Source organism: Notolabrus celidotus, chromosome 7 (genome assembly GCF_009762535.1).
Source record: "Notolabrus celidotus isolate fNotCel1 chromosome 7, fNotCel1.pri, whole genome shotgun sequence".
NCBI classification, from domain to species: Eukaryota; Metazoa; Chordata; class Actinopteri; order Labriformes; family Labridae; genus Notolabrus; species Notolabrus celidotus.
In genome coordinates, this window is record NC_048278.1 from 2,482,861 (window position 1) to 2,499,149 (window position 16,289).

The window sequence follows — 16,289 nt, forward strand, 5'->3', positions numbered from 1 at the left end:
TCTGCAGATTTGAAGATCTAGTGGATGATTTTTATTTATCATGGATAAGTGCTAGCGCTAGTTAGCATAGCCACATAGCTACATGTTCGTAGCTGTGTACCAAGACACACGTCTACATACTGATAAATAAAACAACAAGAAACACTAAATCTATGACCAATCGTTCAGAAAGGTCCTGCTACAGGCGCCTCTCCGTCAGGATCAGATTCAGAGGGTTGAAGTAACGCGATCTCTGAGCAGCCGTGTATATTCAGCCAACATGTAAACATTAGATCAACGTGCTGGAGAGCCGAGGGCACATCCACTTCCGGAGGGGGCGTGGTCAGAGGGAAAACAGAGTGTTCTGAGGAGGACTGAAGAAGAGGACTTTTCAGGCAGACCAAAATCTGATTTCAAAGTGTTTTTTTGAGCATAAACTTTAAAGACATGTTTTGGGGACCTGAGAAAAGCGTGATATGTCCCCTTTAAAGACACAATATTCTCTCCATATAAATGCAGGAAATATGATGCGTCACAACGGACCAATCACAGGGATTTCAGTCCACGTCATTTCAACGCTTAGGGTGCATGTCAGGTCTCTTAGTTCAAACAGGGCAATGCGGATTTAAATTTCATCCAGCAGTAAAGTGTTGGTTCAAACCCATCTTCATCGATCAAATGAAAGTACTGCATTGGTTGATTCACTGTGCACGCAACAGCAGCTCTGTCTTCACTGCTTCAAAGCCCGGCAGTAAAAAAGACAATATTTGTGTACCTATTGAGATGATAACTTCTATATTTGGTTCACTTTTCTGCACTTTATTCCTCCACCTGTCTCATAAAGAGAAAACTCCGGCTCCTTCACATCCTCTTCATATATTCACATTCCCTGTATCACATTATCTGTTGCTGTTACTACTCCGTCTCTCTGCAGGAGCGGCTTTGATTTGATCTTTCCCTCTCACACACTAACTTACATCCTCCTGAACTTTCCCTCTGTCACCCTCCTCTGCCCCCTGCCTTCTTTTTATTCTATCTCTTCATTGTCCTCTTCATCACCCCTACCCTAGCCCTGCTTCTCCCCCATTAATCAAGTTCAGCTGTATCCATATCACCTGTCTCCTCTTTCCCTTGCAGAGAGGATCTTAGTTTCAACAATACTTCTGTTCATCCATCTCTCTCCCTTCTTCACTCCTCTGTTTCCCCAAAATCTACTTCAACTGAGCGCTGTATGATGACACTTGTAGGCTGAGGCATCAATAATAAAAGAAGTCAGGCCTGAGAAATATTCAAGATACAATGCACAAGGAGATATATACTCCCAGCTTTATATCACATGTTCTACCCTTTCTTTAAAACACAAGCGAAACCTCATCATAGCTTCTCTCCCTGTCTGACTGCGTGTTAAAGAGCCTGTATCAGTGGCAGGCTCCACTTGGTAGCAGTCTGACCCTTGCACGGTGTAGTCCGGAGGGCTTTTGTTCCCTGAGTCCGGCCTGTCAGGCTGCCAGTCAGCATCACACCTCCTCCTGCAGTGGGCCGATTATATATATCATGAGCTCACAGTGCAGGCGGACTGACTACTTAGCTATTTCGGTGGCTTAAATTTTATATAACAGCATTTTTTTCCTTGAAATTGTTATTGTTGTCGGCGCTGTCTCATGAATATTCTACCTCTACTTCAGCACTAAGAACAAGAGGGACTAAAATAAGAATGTGTCAGACTGCTTGTCCGACATAGCGGCACACAGCCTGCTCACGCACACACACAAATAATTTATGGTACTTACTTTAGATCCTGGAACGGTTCTGCCCGCACATGCGATGTCTCCACAGAATGGCTGAACACCACGCCTTCGTTCCCTGAGGAGAGAGAAAGAGGGGATGAAAGGAGGAAGAGAAAAGATATCTTTTGTGTTACAGCCTGCACGATGTTGCATCATATGTCTGTTCTTAGAGGCAGACGCTCAGATCTTCTCTGTGGTAAATAAATGATGCTCTAAATATTTCCAGATGCAGTACACACTTTTACATGAAGCAGAAGGGGGAAGGATGTTTGCCTGCATGCAGCGTGGTTACATGAGTTTATTTCCTGTCACACACTGCATGTCAGGTTTTTTATATGTTGATAACAATGTGATCCAGGGAGCTTTACATTCCCCCTCAAACTTATTTCACTCTTCACAGCAGTTGCATTGCAGAACATAATTTCCATAGAAGAAGTTGGCCGGGATATGATGCAGTGTTTAACCCCCCGTGTGCAGCAGCCACCTCCGCTTTAGCCTGCAGCCCTGAACAGATGCTTGGGGGAAGTGCTGGTCATGACTCCTACTGAGGCTGAAGACGCATACTGGAAACTCGGCACTGCTTCAAATTTAATACTGCATAAGAAAACTTTTGCTTGTTGGCAGGGAGTCGGGTTTTAAAAAGAAGAGTTAAATTTGTTGTTTTAAACTTGAGGCAGCTGCTGAGTTTGTTCCAAGGAGATTCATGGAGGACAGCACACCGCACATCCAAAAGACCTTAACTCACATAAGACTGTTTTCTTTTTTTATTCAGTTGAAAACATGTTTTTATTTGTTAATTCAAGGTCCACTGATCAATGCACAAATGTGTTTGTTTGTGCAGCTCTTAGCAAAAGAAAACACAAACGGAAAAATGTCTCCTAGTGCTGCAAACAATCTATTCATGTGTCACAATGTATGAGCGGAATACACGATTAGCTTTCTAACTTTAACAATAGACCATGTTTGTCCCAGCTTCTTACTGACCTCCTGTAACTCTTTAACACTCTCTTGTGCCCAGAGATGTTTACTTGCATGCCATGGCCTTGAATCTTTGCCTTCTCTTGTTGCACAATAGTAATGCAAAAATATTGCAGCCAGCCATCTTGTGCTGGAGATGTCATGTGAATCCAGAGTCTGCACGGCTGATGGAGCTGCATGAACGTTCTGCTCTTAACACATTCAAAGTGCCATTAAGATGTCCCCTCAGGTCTGCACAGTCTGCAGCAGGGCGACGTTTAGTGATGGTTTAAAGGAGACACTCACAGTCTGGTGGTTCAATGGTTCTTGTGTTTAGAGCTGCTATCAATGACTCTTATCATAGCATTACAAACAGATTACACAGATTAAACAGAACGTTTCAGAATAAAATTAACTCTGACATAAATCAGCATTATAGGAAAGAACTATGATGACAGAAGTAGTTTAATTATCGGTGCATATTTTGATTTGATGTTTGATCTATATCCTTTCTGTTAACTTGGATGAGGCAGGCTTTGTGACCCACACTACTGCCAGTCAACAGGGACTGATGGAGATGCTTTGGCTTCACTTTAGTGGAGCTGTTACAATTGAGGCCAAAATTATTAGCCCCCCTTGTGAAATCCAATAAAACCCTTGATTTCTCCATGAAATGACCATTAACAATAAGTGTTTATAGTCTATCTGTTTCCAAAATAACAAAGTCAAAATGTTCACTATGTTTGATTAGGATATTTTATTGATGCAATTAATTTAAAAAAGAATAGGTAAAAATGGCATGTCCAAAATTATTAGCCCCCTGGCCTTTAGTAGTCAATAGTTCCCCCTTTCTGAGCCACACCTGACAACAACCTCTTCAAATAGTTCTTTACAAGGTTGGGACATGTCTCTTGAGGGATTTTGGCCCATTCTTCCAATGTAAATTGTTCCAGCTGCTCCAAAGTACATGGTTTCTGAGCATGGACATTCACTTCGAGCACCCGCCAAAGATTCTCCACAGGATTGAGATCTGGGCTCTGTGCAGGCCACTCCAGGACCTTGGTTTTGGTGTCCTTTAAGAACTGTTGGACCAATTTTGACGTATGCTTTAGGTCATTGTCTTGTTGGAAGACCCAGCGCCGAGTTAAGCCTAGACTAAGAGCAGAGTTCTTCACATTATCCCTCAAAATGTCAACATAACTTTCTTTTCCTCATGATGCCATGCACCCGAACAAGACTCCCTGTGCCTGAGGCTGCAAAACAGCCCCACAGTAAGATGCTCCCTCCACCATGTTTAATTCTGAGAACGGTGTTTTTAGGGTTGGCCAAACGTAATCAACATCCATGTGCCCAAAAAGTTCCATCAGACCAAAGGATGGACTTCCAAAACTCATCTTCACCTTTAAAATGTTTACGGGTAAACCTCAGTCAGGCTCTGATGTACCCTCTTTGAGTAAAGGGGTTCTTCTGGGATGATGGTCCTGAAGCCCATCACAATGAAGATCCCTCACAACTGTGTTCCTTCAAACATCAACTCCAGAGGAGGTCAGGACAGATGTCCAGGGCGTCTTGTTGACATCTTCGACATTCCTCTCCAGAGTTCTTGAAATATTGTGTTTTCTACCACGCCCGGGTTTGTTTCCAACATAGTTTGTCTCCTTGTACTTTACAATGATGCAACGTACAGCTGTTTCAGACACTGTAAAATGCCTGCACATGGCAGTATAGCCTTTCTCCTTATTATGAGCCTCCATTATCTTCTTTCTGAGCTCAAGACTGATGTCCTTTGTCTTTGGCATGTTAGTATGAGTAGTCTCTCAATGATGTGTTCAAGTGCCCTGTTTGAAATCCCTGAAGTAAATCTCAATGCTGATTGGATGCTCAGGTGTTGTAAGGGAGTTAATTGACCGACAGGTGTTGTTAGGAAACAAACTGACTGCTCAGGTGTGTTTTAAAAGCAAAAATTCACATGGGGGCTAATCATTTTGACCACCCCATTTTTCACTATATTTGATATAAAGTTATCCTAAAAATGTATTTTAAATTCTTAAATGTACCAAAGCTACTAAAAAATATCAAGTTTTATCAATGATGCAATCATTGGGCAGAATTTAAGGAAAATGTTCCAGAATTCCTGGGGGCTAATAAGTTTGACCTCAAGTGTATATCATTCATCTAGATCAAGCATATTCAAAGTCCAGCCGGAGGTCCATTTTTATACAGCCCCCAGCTTCCATTTTAAAATAAGAGATAAGGAATATGGCACAGAAGGTAATCCAGGTAATACATAAAAAAAAAATAAAGTAAATCAAATAACATCTAACAAAACTACATGTGGACTGTGTATCGGCTACTTGTATAAAGCTACAGCTCTGTGAATTCTGCAGGACTGGATCAAAGCAGAAACATGAGAACTCTATGAATGTGTTCATTATGATGTGAAAAATATGCTTCAGGAAAACTAAAAGTTCAAAAGACACAAAAGAGGACACAAGACGAGATGACAATTATGAGATGGTGCAAAAAACACAAGAAATGATGCAGAAAAACAATTCAGAATGCAGTAACACAAATATTTGTGCTAAAAATTATGTTTACTGGTAAAAAAAAAAAAAGTCTTGAGAACAACATAAAAAGAAGTGTGATAAAATCCTTCAACTCCCAAATTCAGCAAATCTCAAGGTCAGCCTATTTTCACTTGCGCAATATTTCTAAAATTAGACACTTCCTATCTCAGAGTGACGCAGAAAAACTAGTCCATGCATTTGTTACCTCCAGGTTAGATTACTGTAACTCCCTCTTATCAGGCTGCCCCAATAAGTCTCTAAAGATTCTTCAGCTAGTTCAAAACGCTGCAGCTCGAGTATTGACTAGAACTAGGAAGAGGGAGCACATCTCTCCAGTGTTAGCTTCTCTACACTGGCTCCCAATAAAATGTAGAATAGAATTTAAAATCCTTCTTTTAACTTACAAAGCCCTTAAAAATCAGGCACCCTCGTATCTTAAAGAGCTCATAGTGCCCTATTACCCCTCTAGAACTCTACGCTCCCAACATGCAGGCTTGCTAGTTGTACCTAAAATCTCTAAAAGTAGTATGGGAGGTAGAACCTTCAGTTATCAGGCCCCTCTCCTTTGGAATCATCTACCAGTCAGGGTCCGGGAGGCAGACACCCTCTCCACTTTTAAGAATAGGCTTAAAACTTTCCTTTTTGATAAAGCTTATAATTAGAGCTGGATCAGGCTTGGACCAGCTTTTGTCATGCTGTTATAGGCCTAGACTGCCGGGGGAACTGACACACTGACACACTGGGATCCTAGCTCACCCCCTTCCCCCCAACCCCTTCATCACTTACTTTAACTCTGCCTGTCCCATTAAAGTTACTAACCATAGACCTTTCTGGAGTCCCTGAGCTCCCTTGTCTCGTAGATTCCTCTGAGCTGCCGTAGACGTCCTCCTGCTGTGGACGATCTGGACTCCAGCTGATACAGACGTGCTGGACTCCAGCGGCAACAGCTTCTATGACTCGTCTCATCACTATCACCTCTCTCTCTTACTCCCCTCTATCTGTCTTTCCAGACCCAACTCAGTCGAGGCATGATGGCTGTCTAACATGAGTCTGGTTCTGCCTGAGGTTTCTGCCTGTTAAAAGGAAGTTTTTCCTCACCACTGTAACTAGCTAAATACTGCGATGTGCAATGCTCATGATGGATTAAGGTGGGGTCAGACTGAGTCTTACCCTGTCTTGAAGTTGGATCTCTGCTCATAATTTGACATAGAGTGGTCTAGACCTCCTATGTTTGTAAAAGCGTCTTGAGATAACGTTTGTTGTGATTTGGCGCTATACAAATAAAGATTGATTGATTGATTGATTGATTGATAAAATCCAGATGGTGATCCTAATATGATATTTTCCCCAGTTCGCCAACCCCTAATGGAGAACATTTTCCTCAAGAAGAAGCAAGAGTTCGCTGATGTTTACGCGACACTGAAGAGAACTGAAGACATGTCATCAGGTATCAAGAGACACTTCAGGGACAGGAGGTTTTATTTTGTAAGGCTGCAACTATAGAACAAATATAACTGACACTACCTTGTTTTTAATAAATCAAATGTGGCCCCCTGAACAAAGTTTGGACAACCTGATCTGGACAGTCTGTGGTTGGCACCTGCTCAGGTCCATCATCCCCTTGAGTGTTTTAAAAGTAGAGCTTTAGGAAGCAAAATTCAAAGTGGGTACATATTTTCACACATGCAAATGAAGCATTAGCTCACTATTATCATGCCTCAGCAGCAGCCATTGCACTGGCTTACTCTGGCTTATTCTCATAAAGAGCAGGCTTACATCAAATCTTCCACCGGAGCTCTGCACTCCCTGCTCTGCAGCTCTCACTACTGCAGAGGGCAACAACATTAATCTAGATACACATCTAAAAAATAAACATTAGCATAGCACGACTCCAGCGGACCTGGCCGCATGAGCTGAGTGGATAAGTTCAGATTTGTATTCTCTGCACTGTTCAGTCTTTTCTATCTCACCTCCATCAAACAGTAAATGACAGCAGCAGTCCTGCAGAGTGCTTCTAATGGACATGTCTGCTCAATTACAGGCCTCAGTGTGTGTGTGTGTGTGTGTGTGTGTGTGTGTGTGTGCGCGCACATACTTTGTATCTGCGTAGTTCACCTTGAAAGTTTTAGTTGTGTGCGTTTTTGTAAATTCTTATTCTGTTTCTTCAATAAATATCACACACACACACACTTCCACGCTTGTTTATTTCTCACACACTCAGAATTTGAGGAAGAAAAGAAACAAATTATCAACAAAAGTTTAATTTTCTCATCTCTCTGATAATTGTCTCGTCTTCATCCTTGTAAAGATTGTGCTCACCTGACTCCGCTCAGATCTCTCTCCTCCCTTTCATTTTTAATCTGCTCTTTTAATTGCTGTTTGGAAAGTAACATGTCACAACAATAGCCCGGCTATAATTAGATGTCTTATTGCAAAATTAATTTGGAGGAGCTATCTGAGTGTCAGACAATGAACTTGTCTCTTCCTGTCTCCTGCAGCTTTTCCACGTTTGATCTATTGTGCAAAAATTTTGGGTACACGAAAAAAATAAAAATCTTTTAGAGATACTCAACATCAAATGTTCCCTGAGGAGGGAGTGTTTTTTTTGTAAACACAAGTTATGTTAAGATTCAGCTTTACTCACTGGAACACCTTGAGTGTATCCTTGAGCTCTAACAGATCTAGAGAGTTTATTCCTAACCAAAGGGTGATTTTTGACCTTTTCAAACCTTCATTGTTTATATTCATGTTTGTCTTTCTTCTTCTTCCTTGCATACAACTACACAGTTTTAGAGTCTTCCTTTCCCTTGTGTAGCACACAGCTCACAGCAGAGGGTTATCTGTGTCTGACACACCCTCACAGCTACAAGAACTATATCTCAGTCAGGACCACCTTCTTTTTTTTTTTTTTTTTTTTTTTTTTTTTTCTCTTGTCTGCATATATATTTCTGGTTTGTGTCATGTTTGTCACAAACTGTCAAATATTAATGCAATTTATTCTTGCAGCAAAAGAAAAGAAAGAAAACCCTTTTTCTTCTGTGCTTGTGACTGTGTGCATGCAACCATCACCATCCCTCTTAGAACTCTGGCCTATCTTTTATTGACAGCTAATATCATGTTCTGTAAAAGAGGGCGTGCACACCTAGGTGGGCCAAAAATAAAATAAAATAAGAGAAAGTGAAAGAAAGATTACATAAGGATATACAAAGGGACAGGGAGAGAGAGACCTAACACACTTAGATGGAGAGGGACCATCTCACCATGACACCAAAAACACAGTGCGGTGATACTAATGATTAAGCAACCCTTAGTGTCCACAATCATTACTGAAGCTTGGGTCGCAGAGGGTTGCCGCCGTGCTGTGTTCTATTTGTGTAACAAGACCACCACTGGTGCAGATGAAACCACTTGGGTCAGATCAGCCGAGTGATACGGCCCGGCACCCGGGCCGCGAGAGCAGTCAGACCGAAGGACCCAACCCGCCGCGGGAGACCCAGGCCAGGGGACAAGCCAAGGACCCAGACCGGAAGCAAGCAGGTACCGCCGGAGCACCCAGGGCGACCCCCAGGTCACCAAGTAGGAGGAAAGGGGGGCGAGGGGGGAGAGATCCCGCAGCCCCCCCAAGGGACACCCCCACAACACCGCCCCCACAGCCCCCCAAGACAGAGCCAAAGGAGCCACCAGGGCCGAGGGTGCCCGGCACCAGGAGCAGACAGCCAGGCAGACGGGCAGGACCAGGACCAGAGCCCACCAACCGGCGCACCGGAGCAGGGGGAGGGCGGAGGCGGCAGGGCCAATCCCCCTGCCCCCCCCCAGACGGCCCGACCACTCCCCCCAGCCACGCCCCCCACCCACGCCCTGCGACTGATGGACCAGGCCGCGGGGGCATGGAGGGACACCCCAATGGCTGCCGTAGTAACACCCCCCCAGCTGCGCACCCCCCCACCCCCCCAAGAGGACCGCGAGGGAACCCCGGGAAACCCGGCCCCGAGGGCAGCCGCGGACCAGGCCCCCACAGGGGAGGGGGCAGCAGGTGGACGGAGGGTGACAGGGACACCAACCACCCACCCAGCCCCGATGGACCCCCAACGAGTAGGGCCGAGCCAAACATTAAGGCCCCACCAAACCTGATCTGTGTGTGTGTGATATGATTTGAATTTTGTTTTGTTTGTTTTTTTGTTGTATGTATGTTTGCTAGTGAGGTGGATTAAAATAGGCGGGAGAGAGAGAGATACTATCAAATAGTATTTTGGCTTGAACTGCCCATCACTGTTAATCATGTGCATGCAGTAAGTTATATCTGGTGGTATGGCTCTGTTCTGGGAGCTCCCTTCCCTTCCACATGCCTACGTGGAACGCCAAAGCCTGAGGTGGGGAGGGCACGCCTCCCCTCTCATTCATATGCATACATGAAAAGCCAAGGCGGGGAGAGCACCAGCAAAGTCCCCTTAGGTACAAGCATCCTTGAAGATGCCACTGATACAACCAGACACAGCAGAAAGGAGGAGCTGAGGTGGAGGAGGGATGTAAAGAGGTTTGCAGGAAGAGAAGGCAGGCGGAACAGTTTAAATAGAACACACAGTTTGCTATCTGCCAATTGGATTTGTAAGTCCACACTGTGTCGTGGTTTGTGGCTGCTTTGTGTCTGTTTTCCTAGATTGAGTCGACTTTCACTCAGCACCTCGTTTTTCAACAACCCTAGCTAGTTTCCTCTTCTTCATTTCTCTGCCGGAGTCTGGGCAGCCATTAACCACCGATCTGAAGCTTTGCATCCTCCAAATAAATTGAGCATATTTAAAATATGCATGTTGTTTCAGATGCTATCAGAAAGTAAGGTGTTTGCCACATAGTTAACAGGAAGAGGTGGAATCATTGTGTGGAATCATGTGCTTGGCTCCTTTCCATAGATTGATCTGATATTACGTGGTTGTCACTCCTGATGGTTTTGCCACTCATAATTACCGTTATTATGAGGTTTAGACCAATCAGAATCGAGTATTTAACACAGTAATAAAGTCTGGAAATCCCTTCGTCTGCTTCGTTCAGTCCTGTTAGCTGCTAAGTTCACAAATTGTCAGAATGTCCTTACCTGTGACTCTTAGCTTCTCGGTGCCGATGCTGATCTCATCTTCGTCTGCAGAGAACAGAACTCTCTCTCCGTCCGTACTCCTCACCTCAAACCTCTGACACTGGGCCTCCACCATTTCTGAACCTAAGACCGAGAGAGAGAGAGAACAGCATGGAGTTAAAACGTACGTCAGAAAATAACCATCTGCTTCATGTCCTCCTTTCAGAGCCATCGGTGCATGAAGGTTTAGCTCCAAAGACCACAGCAGGGTTTGAACTCTAACCCCGTCTTTACGTTTCGCCCCTCTGTCACTGCAGAGCAGCATCAGAGCAGACATCGGCACAAATAACAGAGCTGTGTTGAAATGTAGGAACACATATAAAGTGAGTTTTGTCTGCGGAACAATGCCTCACTAAGTCTGGATAATCCACAGAACAAGATGTGCTCCAACAGTTCTTGTTGCAGCTACTTATACTGTGGAAACAGTGGATGTGAAAAGTGATGACAGTGTGCTCTGTGGATTATACAAAGTACAAGGATGAATGTTTGCAGAGAGGGAAGTTGCTAAGTAAGTACAGTGAGTATTAAGCTGAGTATTCAATGTTTAAGAAACACACTTAATTCACTTAACTTGCACTGTGGTTGCAGGAAGCATGTTAAAGAAAGAGCTGAACACATTGCAAACCAAGATCTGCCAAAATGGATTAAACATGGATTCAAACTTTAACTACAGACTTCAAATAGTTTTCATCATATTATTATTCCTCATTTTTAATAACTAAGACAGTGTGAGCGGCTGCTTTGTGTTTACAGATTATAAAGTCCAGGTTAGACGCCAAATTACATCCGAACACCTTCAATAACATCTTCCTTTATGACTGAGCAGTAAAGAGGAATGATGGCTGTGATAAAACAATATCAAGATATGATGAAGACAATGTTTTGGTCCAGTGACAGTTTCTAAATCATGTGATATCCTCCTTAAAGAGACATTTTAACACTCTCATGTTTGCACATGGTAAACAATCTGAAGAAGAGTGTGTCATACTCTTTATCAAATGCCATGAGTTGCTTTTGTTATGTTGTGCCTCTTCCTTGTTTTGTATCTGTATTGTTCTTCCTGAGTTATTTGTAGTCCTTTCCCTTGTGTGCCATGTCTTGTGTTCTTGTATTCCTTCTGTGTGTAAAGTCTTTTGTGTTTCCTGTTTTATTTTGCAGTTCTTGCTCCCTCCCTAAAACCTTGTTTTACCTCCACTTTGATTGCACCTCAGAAGTTTCACCTGTGTCTTGTGTTACAGCTTTGTCTGACTACCTTGTGTGTATTTAGTCTCTGTGGCGGTTTTCGAAACCACCTGCTATACGTGCAGTACGTACTGATTTGGCCAAAATTTGCTATGCAGTATGTGAACTAGAGCAAAATCTGCAGTATGCCAAAACTCCCCGGATGTTGAACTGATTCTGGAAAACGTCTCAGTCTGCATCGAACCAGTCTCCCTCATGTACTGTTTCCCCGCAATGCACAGCGCTAATGTTCCACTTCTTTTTTCTTCTTTTTTGAAGGGGGACACTCAGTCTTTAGGTGCTGTGAAAATGATTAAATTCCATATAAACCTCTTCCTAACTTTTTAAATCATCAGTGATGTTAAAGAGGCAGTTTCTCTATCAGCTTGGTTGTTGTTTACTTCTCCTTTCTGAAACCGGAAATCCACCCAGCATCCTGCAGACCAGATCCAACAGAACAGTCTTACGGTATGCAGTATGCAGGACATACTACATACCACATATGTAGCAGGCGGTTAGGAAACAGCCTAATTCACTTTGTCAAGTCTTTCCAGTGTTTCTCCACCTGAGTCTTTTTCCCAGCGTTTAAAGCTAGGGTTGGTAGTCTCGGAAAACTAGCATGAATTTGAATGTAGCATGTCCTCAGGACTCCGTCTAACCCCTCCCCCCTCGCCTCAGAGCTCCTCCAAAACGACGCCCCCCCGCCCCCGCTCACATGCACGAGCGCCGCTGACTTGCGACCATATGATGGTGACTGATTCAAAACCGGTCCTCACCAAAACATTCTCATAGTGAAAGTTAAAAACACAAACAAACATGGCTGCTGTTAGTACTCACAACTGTCATTCTAGCATTATCCAGTTGTACTGGTGACACGATATCAGGAGAAAAGTTATAACACATATATAAAACTGTAACAGCTCTACTGTTTGTTAAACCTGTTCAGTGTAGATGCTCTTAATTCCTACAGTGTTGACAGTCAGTGAAGGCATCAGGAGAGGTGTAGCGTGTGTGAGTGGGAGAGAGGAGAGACAAGAGGAGAAGTTCTTCATTCATTCAAACATTGATTGTTGCTTTGTTGGTTGACGTGATCACGGCCGACAGTGACCGGTTATTAAAGATCAACGTGTTCACGAATCGGCTCGTCATCACTACAGCATCCGGATGGACGCAACAATACATCTACATTTTCTGTAGGACTTACTAAATGTCATTAATTCTTCTGCTTGTCAGAGCCGGACTACAGTCCTGAGCAAAGCACCTCATCGGGTCAGAGGGGACAGGCCCGAGGTGGAGCGAGAGGGGCAGTAAATAGAGTCAGGGGAAGAAGAGGCAGGGGACGGGGAGAGAACGCAGGGGAAATGTACGCTTTGCAGGAGGTGGGCATAATGGCAGGACGGGATTTGATTGGTTTAAAATATGGGGACCCAAAAAACGGTGATTGGTTGGTGTTTTCCCAGGTTTACTCTGGCTGTAGATAGCAGCTTTTTTCACTCTTTTTTAAGAACACATTATGTATTGATTACCATCAGGACATAAAGATCATTTAACCAGTATAACAAAAAGTGTATCTAAATCTGATTACCAACCCCAGCTTTAAGTGTGTTTTTTTCTGGACTTTCTGTTGGACTTTGTTAAAAGTAAGTTTTTGTTCATTTTTTGGTTTTAGTATATTAATCCCTTTTTTCAAAATCTGCATTTTAGGTCCTCTATCTTTCTTTTTACATCAAAAATGACCCAGACAGAAGATGAGAACATTGAAGAAAATCACAGAATCCAACGTCTTTCTTGAAAAAAGACAAAGGTTATGTCACCTCAAGAACTAAAGTTCAAAGCAGTCGATCAGTAGCGAGATTTCTTGTGAGAAACCTTTGTTTCCTGTTGACTTTGGCGCCCTCTGTGGTCAAAGCGGTCCCTTCTCTTTGCTGATTTTGTCCCGTATGTGCTAATAGGGTTCTTTAGATATATTTCTTATTATGAATCTTTACCATGGAAAATCCGACTCCAACCTAGTGCAGCAGCTGCAGGCCTAAAAAATAACCTCTTGTTTATAACAAATGCTAACTTTATGTTGAGAATCTAATTTGCATCGTGGTTCAAAAAAAGGCATCCATATTTATTTCACGTTTTTTCATCATCAGCTAAAAGTCTTCACAGGAGCTTGAGTCCACTTAACCTGCAGGAAACACTGTGTTAGTGCCACAAGAAGGGACAAGCTAATGTAACCCTCCTACTGATTTAAGACTTCCCTCTCTCTGACTGTGCAACCAAAATAAAGCAGAACACCGACAGTGGAAAACAAGATTACATTTTTGGCCGTCATGTTAAACATTTCCTTTTTTAGCAGCATGAACGATCGTTCCCCTCGTCGAGCCATTATCAGGTTGTCGACTGCAGCGAGCAACACATGATGAAATGCTTCATCATCCTCGGCTACTTTTAGTTACACTGTCCACGGAAAGCAGGAGTGACTGTGAGACAGATTAAATAAGCAGAATGAGCTTCCTCAGGAAAGGTTTGAGACTTTTATAATGTCAGATTGAAAAACACTGACAATGTAAGAAATCTGTGTAAACTCCTCCGCTGTTGCCTTAGTAAAAACAGCTGTAGGTGAGGCCTGAGAAGTTGAAAACATCACACTGTGTGAGGTGACGATATGACCTTTCTTCATCACTCCCTCCATTGTTTTCATTTATTTTGTGATCCCGTGATTTGCTGCTCTTCAAACCTTCAGAGCCTAAAGAAAAACCTCTCCATCCTCTTCCACTTCCATCACTGTCTTCGCTCCCAGGCTATTACAAGTGTCAATTAGAAACCCAGAGTGCCTTGTCAGTAATAATCAAACTTTATTAGCAGCCATCAATCTGGGATTAGGGTTCTTTTTCTTATCTCTCTCTCTCTGTGTCTTTATCCCGTACATCTCTCCCTCCTTAAGCCTCTCGCTCCTGATGGACTGCGTGAAGAAAGCGATAGAGATTTGTGTTGTGAGAGGCCGCCCTAAAGCAAGGTGTGTGTGTGTGATGTTTGCAAAGCCCTCAGATATAGAGGTTTATAGTAAAAGATGTTATGATCTGAAGAGGGAGAATTGGTGGTTTAATTTTATGAAGGAGAGATGAAGAGGAAGTGAAGCTGGTTGAAATTGGAGTTGTGCTGTGCTAGTTGCTGTCTCAGGCTTCTTGCTGTTCAGCTCGTGGCCTATAATATAGCTCGTAGTGCAGATTTCCAGCACAGGTGCAGGTCAGCATATTCCCAAGAAATGTTGTTTTATTCACAGAAACTTTTCTTCTTATCTTTTCTTATAAAAGGGAACAAGAGACTCTGTTACAGCAGGAGAGAGGAGGCTGAAAACCTCTGAACAATGATGAGAAATGCACAATTTTTTATCAAAGTTAAGAGTACCTCAAAGGGAAATTAAAAACAAACATAATAGTTAAAATCAATTCAAGCAAAATAAACAAATAACACAGGTCAAACAAAACAACATAACAGTACAAACACAAATGAAAAGCTAACTTAAAAAGGTGAGTTTTTAAAAGAGATTTGAAAGCTGAAGGGTCAGAGCAGTTTTGTGTATGGGAGGGGAGTGAGTTCCAGAGGGTGGGGGCGGCTACTGAGAAGGCTCTGTCCCCCAAGGTTCGGTGCTTGGTTCTGTGAGGTGGGGACAGGAGGTTGGCATGTGAGGAACGCAGGTTACGGGAAGGAGTGTGATGGTGGAGGAGGTCAGTGAGGTAGGAAGGGGCCTGGTGGTGGAGGGCTTTGTGGGTGAGGAGGAGGATTTTAAAGGTGACATATCATGCAAAATTGACTTTTTAATGGTTCTTTATCTGAAATATGTTTCCCTGGCATGTCTACAAACCCCCCGAGAATGAAAAGAATCCATTCTGCCCCTGTTCTGATTTCTCCACCTTTCTGTAAATGTGTGTGAAACGAGCCGTTTCAGACTTCAGTGTTTTTGTTACGTAACAACAATATCCGGTCTGTCACGGAGTCAGAGCTCGGAGCTTGTTCAGCCCATAGACTGTATAAAATAATACTGAATCCCCCCTCCGTTTTTCATTCCCTGCACACATGTGTGCTAACAAGGAGCTTAGGAGGGAGGCATGCTAGTTGTAGGCTGTCTTAATAAACACAAAGGTCGGTTTTACTCCCCACGTCTGCAGATTTGAAGATCTAGTGGATGATTTTTATTTATCATGGATAAGTGCTAGCGCTAGTTAGCATAGCCACATAGCTACATGTCGTAGCTGTAGCTGTGTAGCAAGACACACGTCTACATACTGACAAATAAAACAACAAGAAACACAGAATCTGTGACCAATCCTTCAGAAAGGTCCTGCTGCCTTTCTGGCAGAGGTCGGTTTTACTCTCCACGTCTGCAGATTTGAAGATCTAGTGGATGATTTTTATTTGTCATGGATAAGTGCTAGCGCTAATTAGCATAGCCACATAGCTACATGTTCATAGCTGTAGCTGTAGCTGTAGCTGTAGCTGTGTACCAAGACACACGTCGACATACTGACAAATAAAACAACAAGAAACACAGAATCTGTGACCAATGGTTCAGAAAGGTCCTGCTGCCTTTCTGGCAGAGGTTGGTTTTACTCCCCACGTCTGCAGATTTGAAGATCTAGTGGATGATTTTTATTTATC

The 16,289-nt window shown here is 43.2% G+C and overlaps 1 protein-coding gene across 1 annotated transcript in view; it reads right to left on the minus strand.

The window, feature by feature from the left end:
• The window catches only part of LOC117815294 (zeta-sarcoglycan), a 365,700-nt gene that overhangs the window by 107,295 nt on the left and 242,116 nt on the right, over window positions 1-16,289 (minus strand). Inside the window, exons 4-5 of the mRNA XM_034686927.1 lie at window positions 10,380-10,502; window positions 1,770-1,842 (exon numbers count right to left, since the gene is read on the minus strand). Coding sequence (XP_034542818.1) covers window positions 1,770-1,842; window positions 10,380-10,502 — 196 coding nt within the window. The remainder of the gene's footprint in view (window positions 1-1,769; window positions 1,843-10,379; window positions 10,503-16,289) is intronic.